Raw genomic sequence first — 13,594 nt, forward strand, 5'->3', positions numbered from 1 at the left:
CTGTCCGACTGTGTGCTGCTTACTCTCCGCAGAACTTCATCCTATTAAGAGTTATGTTCTTAAACGACCCCTAAAATATTCTTCATTGTTCTATTTGATAAATAATCTAAAATTGGTAGTGTGGGGTGGAACCAGCTTTAGCAAGGTCAGGCCTGGGTGTGGATATCTTCTAGAACTTTAATCTAGAAGGGTGTTCGTGTGTGTGCAGTGCTTCACCTGTAAAACATACAGTTTCTCTCTCCCAACTTCGGTATTTGTGATAACCAAAAATTCAAGTGAAAGTGCTTTCCCAGCGCCTCTTCTGGAGAGAAAGGCAATTCGAGAAAGAAAGCACTTAGTTAACAAGTCCTTTCTTAGAAAAGAGATGGGGGAATCAGTCGTTGATATGCAAATGCCCAGCAGGGAGGAAAAGGGTTCGGCTCTGCCTGATTCAGTAAATCTTTACAAGGAAACAGAATCTTCACAGGCAGTTCCACTCCAAAGCCGGAAAACTGATACATCAACAGCGACATTCTGTGCCCATTCTGTATCAACCCTGAGACTCATTCCACTTCGGGCTAGAATGGTCCCTGCCTTTCCCAGACTCAAAGGTTCCTTGCTTGCCTCTATTCAGATGACCTCCTCTGACTGACATCTCACAGATTCTGTTAGAACTTTCTGTGTCAGACCGAGGGGTGTGTAAACAAGAGCCGGAACCATGTGGAAAAGATAAGAATTTTTATTTTATACGTTTAGGGGAAACCGTGTGGGTTAACTGGGAGGCAGATGGTTTGGTTTCGGTTCCTTTCGGTTTCTCACCGTGAGGACACCGGGACAGTGGGATCTCAGGCAGGGCACCTGGCAATGCCCCTGCGGAAGGTCGGGCTTCGGAGAAGGGCCAGTTGGCGCTGGGAGAATCCCGCTTTTCCAAACCGCAGTCCATCCTGTAATTAGCCGAACAAGTCCGTCTAAGCTAGGCAAATCACTGGTTTTCCATGAAATAGTTATGTTTCTGATGCCCTCAGACAGATTCACCTCGAAGCCTAAAAACAGAGACTTTTTCGTCCCTAAAGCTGGGGGAGGGAAGAAAAGTGGAGTGCACACTGTTACAAGGAGTGGAAAAGCGGAAAGACAAGGGTTCTGGGAGAGCGTGGGAGCGCTGAGTTCTCAACCGGGAGTTTCGGTGCGCAGAGAACAGGCTGTGTTCAAGGTGCTTTGCTCCCAAGGGGAGCGAAGCGCAGCTCTTCCTTCTCATCTTTCCGAGGACCCGAGGGGCTCGCCTCGGTGAGTCGGTCTCTGCAGACCCTGCAGTGGCGAAGGCTCCCCAGTTCCTCCGCGCCCGGCGTCGCCTCCCTGCCTGAGCCCGCGGCGCCTCCTCGCGTGCCAGCGCCCCGGGGTGTCTCCTTGCAGGAGCCTGCGGGGGGAGGGGGCAGGGCGCGACGCGTGGGTCGCGTCGGTCCCAGCCCTGATGGACGGCCGACGCTGCCTCCGGGGCGGGGACAGTTCAGGCCACCGTGCGCACCGCGCACCTAGTGCACCCACAGCTCCCAGGCTCCCAGGGACAGCGGCTCTTGGTCCGCGGGCGGGCTAGAGAGCGGCGCGACCTTCGCCCCCGCGTCGACTGTGGGTTGCGGCAGGTGCGCGTCGCACCGGGTCCCCGCGTCCTCCCGCCCCGCCACCGGGGCGCCGCGCCCGCCACGCCCCGCCCCAGTCCCCGTCCCCGCCCGCCCTCGGGCCGCCCCGGGCAGGGCCTGTAGCTGCCAGGCATGGGAGGGCGGCCGGCGGCGGAGGGCGGCTGAGCAAGGCTGAGAGCGGCCGAGGGACCGAGGGACCGTGCAGTGGCCTCCTGTCGCTGCTCGCTCCCCTCCGGGCCCTGCGAGGTTCACACCCACCGAGCTTGTTGGCGACAGGGCCCCGACCCAGTGGAGGCGGTGGTGTGGTACTCTCGCAGTCCCGTTGAGTTAGTAGTGCTGTCCCCCCCCCGCGATGCTCTGAGGGAACCCAGATCCCTACACCAGCGTCCTCTGCTGCGCTCCTAGCTGCCGACCCCATGGGCCCCCGGGGCACCGCGCACAGCGTGCGGGCGCCACTGTCTTGGCTGCTGCTGCTGCTGCTGCTGTCTCTGCAGGTGGCAGTGCCGGCGGGCGCGCTGGCCGAGACCCTGCTGGACGCACCCAGGGCCAGGGGTGCCAGCTCCAACTCGCCAAGTCCTGCCAGTGTGGTGGCCCCGGGAACGACGCCGTTCGAGGAAAGTCGGTTGCCCGTGTTCACCCTGGATTACCCCCACGTGCAAATCCCTTTCGAGATCACTTTGTGGATCCTACTGGCCTCCTTGGCCAAGATTGGTAAGGAACTGTACCCGTGGGTGGGGGCGGGAACGATCAGACTGGGGATCCTGGTGGGTGACTCGCCAAGTAGGCAAGTAGTTGGTCTCAGATAGTGGCCAGCTCCTCCTGCACCAAGGCAGCCTTGGACGGACAGATTAGCTCCTGTGGTTGAAAGATCTCCTGTTCTTAATCCGACGCTGGCCTTGGAAAGCTGGGAAAGACTGACCCATAGCAGAGAGACCCACTGTGGACTTCTGCTTTGAGCATCAAGTTTGACAGCTCTGTGCCAAAGTTGAGGGAGACTTGATTGCTAAGTGAGGCAGGGCTTAGCTAGATTGTATATCATCTACAAGTAGAGAGGAGAGTGGAAGTGGGCAAGATCTTGGATGGGGTTGGCAGAACACAGACCCTCCTCATGCCCTGACTGATGAGGTGCTTAAATTGAGACTGTGGACACCTAAATGCTTGCCACTACAATACCAGTGCCCTGTTCTTTCCTTCTGGGCTCTCTGGGCTCCTCACTCTCTAGAAAGCCTTTTCTTCTTTAGAGGTAACTGGAGCCAGGGAGACCAGCTATTCACAAATAATTAACCCATCCCCAAGTTCAGCCCGTTTTCTCATCTGTTAGCCTGATCACTTCATCATAACGCACGCTCACCATTTTACTCTGTATGTAGTATTAAGGCACATTCACTATCGCTGTACTGTTAAAAATGTATGAGATCAGAAGAACGTGGTGTTTTCTATGCTTTTGCATTTACCTTGTGGGATGCAGCTTTTCATACATCTCAGCCTTTCTAGGGACCCTTTCTGATGATCAGGGTGAGGCATCGATGGTTACAACCCAGGAAATACTCCTTGGCAAACACAATATGGCTGTGGAGAGATGCAGGGGTCACATCCTGGCCTGACTTATACAGCCTGTTTTCAAGGATGACTAAAGTCTGGTCAGTGTGAGCTGTTCACCGGAAACAGCATTCTAGAGAGAAACAAAAAGTGTGACTGGAAAAGGGGTGGGTCTAAGCAGGTGGCAGGGACGGTTTGTAAGAGTGTAGAACTTGCAAGCTAAGCCTGGCATTGACTTCCGAGGTTAGATTAAATCTATTAGTCTGTGATGGTGGTAAGCAAAGGTGTTCTACGCTACATAATGACTCTGCAGTCTGGAATTGCTGGCTCTGGTATGACCGACTAGCTGCGCATGTTTTAATTCCATCTGAGCAATGGTATAAGGGACATGGGCTTCCCTATCAAGCAAACAGCCACATAAGCTCATGGTCTCTAATAATAGCCTGAGATGCTCTCTCTTTACATCATCTCCCACAGCATCCCTGCCCTGTAGGGATGTGCAGCTAGAGGTGGAAACCAAAGCTGGAAAGTCCATACTATGACCGACAAAGTCGGACCCACCAAATGCACACAGGTAGCTTGCCTCTGGATCCCTGCCTGTGCCTGAGTCAGAGCCCAGGAGGGCTGCATTTGTGACCTTTCCCATTACTGCTTTTCTGCTCTGACACCCTCTTCTGTTCTTTACCCCTGATTATTTTAATCAGATTAATTACACTAATAACAGCCGCTAGTGGGCACTTAAGTTCATTATCCCTCATTTTCACAGCCTTCATCCTGGATAGATATGATGACCCTGTTTTGGGGAGGAGGAAGCTGAGACATGAGGTAGCTTTGCTAGTGGGTGGAGAGACCCAGTTCTAGGCCGGAGGAAGGCCTGATGCCTCATCTTTGGTCCTCCCTGAAAGAGTGTTCTGGAGTAAGGATTAGAGGAGAGTGGGTTTGTCCATTAATCCTGGTTGTCAAGGCAGGCGTGCTGCTGGTGACAATGGCCACAGTGCTCCAGAGAGCCACAGTGCTAGGTGGCCCTTTTTTTGCTGTCTCTGTGCTTCTTGCCTTCTGTGTTTATTCCTGAGCTCTTGTTCTCTTGGGTGGCCTTTGGGAGTCCTCTCAACCCAGCTGTGGCATTCCAGTCATCTTAATGGACACCGTCATCCTAACTGTGTGGAACTTGGTTAAATGTGTCCATGCTTGTGTGAGTCAAAGTTTGCACACAGGCACCTTCATGTCTCTGTTAACCATGGTCTTAGCCCTCTTCTGTTTCACAGGCCACTATGCCCTCACAATGCCAGATTTGACCAAAGTTATAATACATTGCACATGTATCCTCCTAGTCCATTTGCTTTCCTTGGATTCTGTACTTCTCTGGCCACGAGGGCAGGGCAGAGATGACAGCACTCCATGCTTGTCTCTTTTTCAGAGAGAGATTCAAGTCAACATTGGCTCCCTGATGTAAAGGGAAAGAAATAGATGTTAGAACAGGAAGTGGAATTTTCAAGTTAAAAAGGAAATCTGTTGTTTGGAGTCTTTGCTATTTTCTTCTATATTGTAACCCATCCTTCTCTTGCCTCCTTGGCTGCCCCTGAAGGAATGTGCAAATACCCAGATATACTGAAGTCTTCTTTCCACATACCCTCAAGTCTTTCTCCAGCATCATCCTGCCCCTCCCCAACCCTCTACTCTCTCTTTGGCTTTGAGCAAACCTGCCCAGGTACGGTAGAACAACTTCACAGGCCAGGAAAATAAGTTCTGAAACAGAAACCATGGAGCTTTGTGCTTAATGTTTATATTTTATGTATCAAATATAGTGTATGCACTTACCTATCTTCAAGGCCAAAGTGTCCATGCAGAATTAGAACTAAAATAAACCCATTCACATTGTAACTGCTCAGCTTCAGTGTCTAACGTCATTTCCAACTGTATCTAAGTTCATTAAGCTGTATAGACTTTGGGTCTGGTTACTGTCCGCAAGTGATGTTTTTATTTATTTGCAAGACTTGATTTTTAATAGCAAGGTTTATTTCAAAATCAAACAGGTTCTGTTTTAGCTTTTGTGTTTGAAGACTTTTGTTTGGGAGCGGTTCACTTACACAGGTAGCTTAAGTTGCTCACATTTGGGAAAGGTGATGGAGTTGAACACACATGGAAATATAAGGTTATGGGGCAACACAAATGCCAGCCCATATAGAAAGCATGGTTTCTGTTTGGGGCATTTTAATGGAAGTACCTGGTGTGCTAGGACTTACCTGCTCAGAGAACAGGGAGAAATATTCCCAGTGATTAATCTAAACAAGGATGAACAGGCTGCACCTAAGAACATTTGTAGGAGGTTTAAATACCAGTGGTGAACTTAGAATGGCTATCTAGATTGCATTGATCCAGGTCTTGAAGTATTCTTACAAATCTGAAAGCACACTTGTTCATCTTGTTCTACACAAGGCCTAAGTCAACTTATCTTCTCCTTGCTTTATCTGGTTATTGGGGGAAAAGTCAACGTCCTCATTATTTGGCTAGAGATGTAGTTCTGCAATTATAAAATGTCCTGCAAGCCTGATTGTAGAATTGATGAGATGGGTGTGTGTAGAACAGTTTAGCTGAGTGAAAAGAAAAAAAGTTCATTGATTTTAGCCCATCTTGAAGCAAAGCACTTCGTCACCTTTGCCTTGGGACCTCTTGTCTGGACACTCTAGAGCATCACTGTGCATGCGCTTCTCACAATGCATTGACTCTTTTTATTTGTACAGAAAACTCCACACCCTTTGCCTACTGAATCTTATGTGCAAGGATATAGTTCTAAGCTGACCTTAAGAGGCATCTAGAGGAAGACGCTGAGGTCCTGTGCTTACCACTGTCTGTGTTGCTTTCTCTCATGAACTGGGCCAGCCGTTGAGGGCTGCACTTGCCCTAACCTGAGTGAATGTGGCTGTATATTTTACTTTTGTTTGGGTTCAGGGACAGAGCACTGTCTCTAATCTTTAAAGTAACTGAACTCTGTCTGGTCTTTGTTCCAGGATTCCTTGTATGCCCTGTACAGCATTGGGGGCTCACTGAGGGTGCTTTATTTACTTTTGGTACCTGGGCGGGCACATTGTATTATTATTATTATTATTAATTATTATTATTGATATTTTTGAAAGGCAAACCATTTGGCTCATGAAGATGTCTGTTCTGGGCTTCAGGCTGCCTTGAGTTTAAAGCATGAGTCTCAAAATTTGTGTATGTTCTTGGATTTAGAGATCCTTGTCTCTGAAAAATATGTCTCCTTGCCCTTACCTTATGTTTTGTCTAGTTTGTCCCAAGCTGGTGTGTTATCTAGAGAGGGGCGGGATGGAGTTCGTGGTCTTTGCATCTCCTTTTGTACATCCCATGTGCCTGCCACCGTGTGCTCGGACCTAATAATGCCCACAGAGCAGACCAGGGTCTTTTCTCTTAAGAGCACCACATATGTTCAGGGTCACCCATATATTTTCAGTCTGAAAAAGGAAGGCAGTAGATTTTTCATTTCTTTCTAAAGATGAATTCAGGCATCATAAAGATGATGTCAGGACATTAGAGTCACAGTGTTCTCATCTTGACAATAACAGCAGGTTTTGTTTTTGTTTTTGTTTGGTTTGTTTTCTATTTTGTTTGTCATTTGAAAATCTTACTTCTTATCAACTTTAACAAGGATAATTTTATTTACCATTATTGTGGTGCTTAGTTCTTGTAGAATTTTCATGTGCGTTGAAGCCCCCAAAACACACACACACACACACACACACACACACACACACAAGTGTTTTCTTTGTAGGGCTATAAAAACTTACCTGTAAGTTTGGTAGTTTTGTTATATGAATAGATTAGATTTGGGGTGATGATTCTGTTGTTTTAATGTCAAGAGTCATACATAGTGCTATTCGGTTTATCTGTGTATTGTTTGAGTCAGTTTTGAGTCACCTGTATGTTTATATAATTTGAACTTTTACTGTTGCTTAGAGAATGACTTTTTAATAGAGACCTTGAAGTTCTCCTTCTGGATTGATACGCCCCTTTTATTCTTAATGGCTTTATTCTTGTCTCTCATCATCTTGATCAAAGTTACTTTTTCTCTTGTATTTTTAAAAGCAATCCCTCTTGCTTACAGCTCTCCAGTTTTACAGCCTTTGCTTATACTCTTGTGGCTTCTTACTCCTGTTTTCTTTGGCTTATCTGTTTAGTCATTAGATCATCTGCTGTTGGGTTTATTTTTTCAATATTATGGCAGTTTCCACCTCACAAGGGTAAACAACCCCCCCAAACTGCTAATAATGGGAAGCACAACTACTGTGGTCTTAACTATGTATCAAACACATGCATTTTATGATCATCGGAGCTCCAAATTAACATGTTCTTGTGCTAAAATGACCCAATAACGTGGGCAAAATAAGTTTCTTACCTTAGTTATTGGAACGCCTAGTTGTTTTGTCTTCATTCTCTCTCAAATATAAGAGTTTTCTTGAGCTCATCAAAGCTAGGATATGTTGTACTTTACATTTATATGTATTAATCTTCATTACAAATAAAACATAATTCAGAATTTATTCATATCACTGGATCATATCACAATATGCTTAGCCTCTAGGGTCAAAGAAATATCTTAGAAAGTAAAATTATTAAATGTCAATCTCCCTGCCAGCTGTCGTGATTCAAAAGTTTACTTCCTAGCATGGTAGTGATACACACACCAAGAGAAACACTCCTTTCTGACCCACTTCAGGCCTGCTGTCATCTTTGATATACATACATTCACTGTCATCTTCCCACATTAAAAAAAATCATAATGATAAACACATTGAGACTGTTTTGTCCAAGATTTATGTCATTTGCTTATGAGATTTATTAGATTTCTTCACTTTATCTTATGTGTGAGTGTTTTGTCTGCCTGTATGTATGTGTGCCATGTGAGTCCTGGTGCCTGTGGAGGTCAGAAGAAGGCACCGGATCTCCTGAACAGTCTCCTAGTTGCTAACCTCTATGCACATGCTGGGAATCAAACCCACATCCTCTTCAAGAAAACCAAGCCCTCTTAACCACTGAGCCATCCCTCCGGCCCCACAGCTGCATTTTATTTTGATTTTTAAATTCATACACATTAATTACATTTTGATTGGAATGTTAAGCTGATGACTTCTACGATAGTCTCAATGTTGTGTTCTGTGTAGTTTAGTGAGGGGCTGTTTTAAAATTAAATTTTCTATGTGAACGTGAGAAGAGCATAGAAAGTAAAAGTATTAGTGCTATGTGCTGTGCACATACCCAGGCATGAATGTGTACACACACATACAGACACAGACACACACACAGACACACACACAGACACACAGACACAGACACACACACACGTGCACGCGCACGCGCGTGATCAAGATGTATACATTGTGGCATTTAGTTCTTCAATACTGTTACTGTGTTTTGGCTACATTATCAGACCTGTGTAGAATTGACCACTAAGAGGGGCTATATGTAATTCTGTTAAACTTGACTTTATCTGGCTCATCTCAGTATCTTAGGTGGATACTGACTTAGTATTCTTCCAACTGAGTTCCTCCTTTGCAGCTTCCTTTGCGGTTAAATTTGATCTTTTGTATCATTGTTGTTACTCAAAATAGAAATGACTTTTGTAATCCTTTCTCTGTAGAGATGTTGTCATATCCATATTGCTCACCCACCTCTCCTATATATTACTAGGAAATCAGCCATATCATTTTTTATTTAAATGTGCCTCATTAAACTCCACATAACTGGGTTTTCTGTCTTTAAAAATTGAAATCTCTGCAGTTTAAATCAGGAATGTTACTACATTTATTGCAGTGATTTATTGGGGCTCGTTTTAATCTGTGCTTTTACTCCATGTTTTTCTTTTATTTCCCCCCAATATTTTGACTTTGCAGCATCTTTCTTATTTATCAAATGCATTACTGCCCCGTCTCCTCCCTGGCCTCCCCCTCTTCTTCCCACTCGGTCAAACATAGCATTTGCTGCTTCCATTGTTGTTATTCGCCTGTTCCCAAAGATACTTGAGAGTTATACATTTTTAAAATCCCATTCCAAAGTTCAAATTATTTCATAAGGAGTTTGTATAGGTAACATTTGTTTAGATTGATAAATGTGTTGAACATGCTTTCTTTATGGTCGCTTCCACCTATTCCCTCTATATTATTTCCCTTCTCCGTGTGTACACTCGTCAGTGAATACTTCAGGGACAGCCTTGATCTCTAGCTTTGTTCAAGCTATTTCTCTTGGAGGCATGGGTTTTACCCAGGGCTTTGTAAGTTCTAGACAAGTGCTCTTCTATTGAGCTCTGTCCTAGCCCTTTGAAAATGTCATTAATTTGTTTATAGTCTGTAATGAAAATTATACTGAGTTATTTTCATCAGATAGATAAATGCCATTGCTTTTTGCCTTCTTTCCTTTGGTCCATTATATTACCTGAATTTCAGCCATGTATGTGTGTGTGTGTGTGTGTATGTGTGTGTGTGTGTGTATGCATGCACACATGCATGTGTGAGTGTGTGTTTGTGTGCTGTATGTATGTGCTCATGAGTGTGCATGTGTGTATGCAGCCATGCATGTGTATGTGTGTGTGCATGCGTGTGTATGTGTGCATGTGTGTGTATATGTATGTATGCATACACGTATGTATGTGTGGTGTGTGTGTGCGATGTATATGTGTGTGTGTGTAATTATTTCTGTTATTCAGCTGCTGTCTCAAAGTGTCCTTCAGAATCTATGTGATTTTTTTCTCCCATAGAATTTATTACATGCCTTAAAAATTTTTGTTTTCTGTTTTCCTTTCTCTGTCATTTATTTTTGTATTTCACTAATGTTTTTGTTTCCAATTTACCATACTGCCCACAGTACACTTTTAATTGATAGTTAGTCTACACGCTAGGCTTTTAATCTTAATTACATGTTCATTTCAACATTTCTGTTCCCTTTTCATGTCTGTCTGCCTTTGGCTCATGTTGTTTTCAAACTGCTTAATTTTCATTCTTCATTCTTCCTGTTGTTTTTATTCATTTACATTCATGTTATAGATTCCATCAGCATTCCGTTTTTTTCTCCCTAATTTGGGGGTGTAAATTCTCCATTGACTGCATCTCCAGAACTTCCCTTTTGGATATTTATGCCTTATCTTGGCTGTAATTTTTTTTCTACTGTGAGCTTAGCTTCACCAGGGCATGTTTATTTGGTTGAGTCTGTGGACCTTCTAACTTGTTCATACAAAATGGTTCTCAGCGTTTTGTTTTGGTGGTGGGTTTCAGTGTGTATTTCCCAGTTAATGTTCTTGTATAGATAAAGTGAGTTCTCTTTCTGTCACAGCTAAGTTTCTTCCTGGCCCAGAGCCACAGAGAATTGTCCAGTTTCCTCTCCTTTTCCCTTGGCTACAGGCATTTTCTTTTGGTGCTATTTTTTTTTTTTAATTTAGGACAAAGTAGTTCTTTGAGAGTCAGGAATTTAGGCAAGAGTCCTTCTTCAACTTGTAAAGTCTTATTACCTGTTTTCAATAGGTGTTAAAATATCAGGTCTCAGCACAGGGGACCTGGATGCAGCTCTGTCTGGAACTCCCCTGGCTTACTGTGACCTAAACACCTACCGATATCTCCTGGGCATTATCTTCTCTGTTGACCCAGGTAACCAGGCACTGATATTATCATTTGTACTGAGAGGAGGATTTGTTTACATCTGTATTGTTTAATATTGTGATGATTGTTTGTATGAGGGTTTTAAAAGAAATAGCCTTTAAAAAATGTAATTAGCTGATTCGCTAATGTGTGTGTGTGTGTGTGCGTGTTTGATTGGTATGTGTTGTGACTAGGTGCATGGTACATGTGTGGGGTTCAGAGGATGAGTATAGAGTCTCGTCTCTCCACCCGAGTTTAAATGAGTTACAAGGACTCAGGATAAGTAGTTTTGCATCTTCAAGCAGCAAGTGCCTTCACCCCCACTGACAAATTTTGCCTTTACAGAAAGATTTCCACACATTGTTTAAAGTTAATGGCTAGGCTGTGATGGTTTCTCACTTTTAAGAAGACATACCTGTTCTTTTCTCACTCAAAACGGTTGGGCCTGCAGAATTTGATTTGTTGCCTTTGTTTTGGTATTTCTAGTTCCTTGCCTGTGTGAGCTGAAGCTATGACAGAGGAAAATATACCCCGAAGCACATCAGAGAGAGGGCTAATTCCGTTCTATGGTCCCATTCTAGAATTAGATCTCGGATGAGTCATTACCTCCTTGGGTCTTCTATTTGATTTGCCAAAGGTGGGCCATATGTCTGTCCCTTATGCTTACTAGGTCTATTTGGACAATGTGAAGATACTGTGAATAACAAAGCCTTCACTTTTTAACAAAGCTTTCCCTTTTTAAGAAAGCAATAGGAACAGAACCCAAGAGAAGTGTGTGTTTACTTTCTGAAATCGATGCTCGGCCATGGGAGGGTTGCCGTCCTGAGTGGCGCCTGCACAACTATGGCTTACTCACTTGCAATTAAGTCTTTTTAAAGTAGTGAGTCATAATTGAGGTGCTTCCTGAAGTAATTCCTTACTGTGTCTGTCACCCGTCACAGGCTTTATCATCTTCTTGTATAAAGTTCACTCCTTGTTTGGAGGTGTCTTTATCTTCTTTCACCTCTCCGCTCATCCCTGAGACAGAGATGGTGATTTTCTTTAAGCGCTCCACATGACGCTGCCTGACTCACAGTTGACAGGCAAATGCCATATTATTTCTTCATGTGGGGATAAGGATGCTTACACTGAAAAGAAAGGAAAGAAAGGCATGAGTGTATTTGGAAATTTATACTGAAGGGTGGTTCAGGCTGTGTGGCTTATTGGTAGATCATTCATTCATTCATTCATTCATTCATTCATTCATTCATTCGTCTAGCCATTAATAAGAACCTGGGTTGGATCTCTGTAGAAAACCACTTTAGAGATATGTACAGGTTTTCTTTTGTTGCTGTTGCTCTTGTCATTTGAGTCTCATGTAATTCATGCCGTCCTTGACTCTTCTTTAGACACAAAGAACTCTTTATTGTCCTGCGTCTGCCTCCAGCTGGGATTACAGACATGTGCTACCACACCCTCACACGATTTGCTTTTCCATGTAAAGTACCTCAGGCAACCACGGGGCCATGAAATAGCTCCATTTCCATATTTCTGTGTCTCAGTCAGGGATAATTCTACTACTACTCCCAATTCCTGAACTGGTTTCCCAGGATCCCGTGGCTGGAAAGCTGAGCACTATAGTGAGACCAGCCTTGTCTTTTCTTGCCCCAGTGCAAGGAAGAAATGGATGAGATTCTCATAGTCTCATCCATAAGATAATAATAGCTCAGCGGGACACAGCATTAGTTCAGCCAGCCATTGGCTACACGCTTACTTAAATGGTCACAGTGCTGCTCAATTCTCATAGAAGTACAAAAATGTCATCCCGAGTTTCAAAACACGGAAGAAAACATGAGGTTTAGGGAGTTTAACTACATTGCCCCAGACACCCCAGCTGGCAAGTGGTTGACCTGGGGCCACAATTAGTTCATCATTCTCTCTGTGTATCTCTGCCCTCTTCTTGGAAGAAAAGGCGTATTGAATTCCCGGTTGGTCTCGGTGTCTGCGGGGCCTGCTTCTGTGCAGAAACAATGGATCAGAAACACTACAGAAGTCCTGGATCTATATCAAACACTGGGATATGAATGGATATTTTTCTTGTTATCATTACACTATGGTATGGTATAGTATGGTATAGTTTAACCGGCATTTACATTGCCATCTAGAAATGAATTAAAGTGTACAGGGGGATGTGTGTAAGTGTATGCATATATTGTACCAATGCATGTAGAGATTTGATCACTTTCAGCCAATGTCCAGAAACCTCAAAGACCAATGGTGTCATAAGCTCACCTGTGGTCTCCAGAGCCCCTTGGTGGAGCTGATCTACCCATTCTTTCCTTGGAGACACCAAGCTGTCCTTGAGACTCATGCATGACACTTTCATCTCTTTTGACCAGGGTAGACCATCACCGTAAAATCAGACCACAGTGGCCATTCTGCCTGCTTCCTTCACATGGTAATTGTGAAAGCTAACTAGAAGAAAACACAGAAACAGCTGGTGGTCTAGAGTGAGGAGTAATATGGTTTCCTAGCAACACTCCAAGCTGGGTAGGATGGGAAGAGCAAGGTGGGAGAATGCATTATGAGCGCTGACACTGGAACACACATCTGGAATTTCAGAATCTCTTTATTTATTTATTTATTTATTTATTTATTTATTTATTTATTAGGTATTTTCCTCGTTTACATTTTCAATGCTATCCCAAAAGTCCCCCATACCCACCCCCCCAATCCCCTACCCACCCACTCCCCCTTTTCGGCCCTGGGGTTCCCCTGTACTGGAGCATATAAAGTTTGCAAGTCCAAAGGGCTTCTCTTTGC

General features: G+C 44.4%; 1 protein-coding gene across 1 annotated transcript in view; it reads left to right on the plus strand.

Moving 5' to 3' along the window:
- The first annotated feature begins 1,485 nt into the window (after positions 1-1,485).
- The window catches only part of Slc9a2 (solute carrier family 9 member A2), an 84,344-nt gene continuing 72,235 nt past the window's right edge, over positions 1,486-13,594 (plus strand). The window contains exon 1 of the mRNA XM_021161822.2: positions 1,486-2,324. Coding sequence (XP_021017481.1) covers positions 2,030-2,324 — 295 coding nt within the window. The 5' untranslated portion in view covers positions 1,486-2,029. The remainder of the gene's footprint in view (positions 2,325-13,594) is intronic.

The sequence above is a fragment of the Mus caroli genome, chromosome 1 (assembly GCF_900094665.2).
Source record: "Mus caroli chromosome 1, CAROLI_EIJ_v1.1, whole genome shotgun sequence".
NCBI classification, from domain to species: Eukaryota; Metazoa; Chordata; class Mammalia; order Rodentia; family Muridae; genus Mus; species Mus caroli.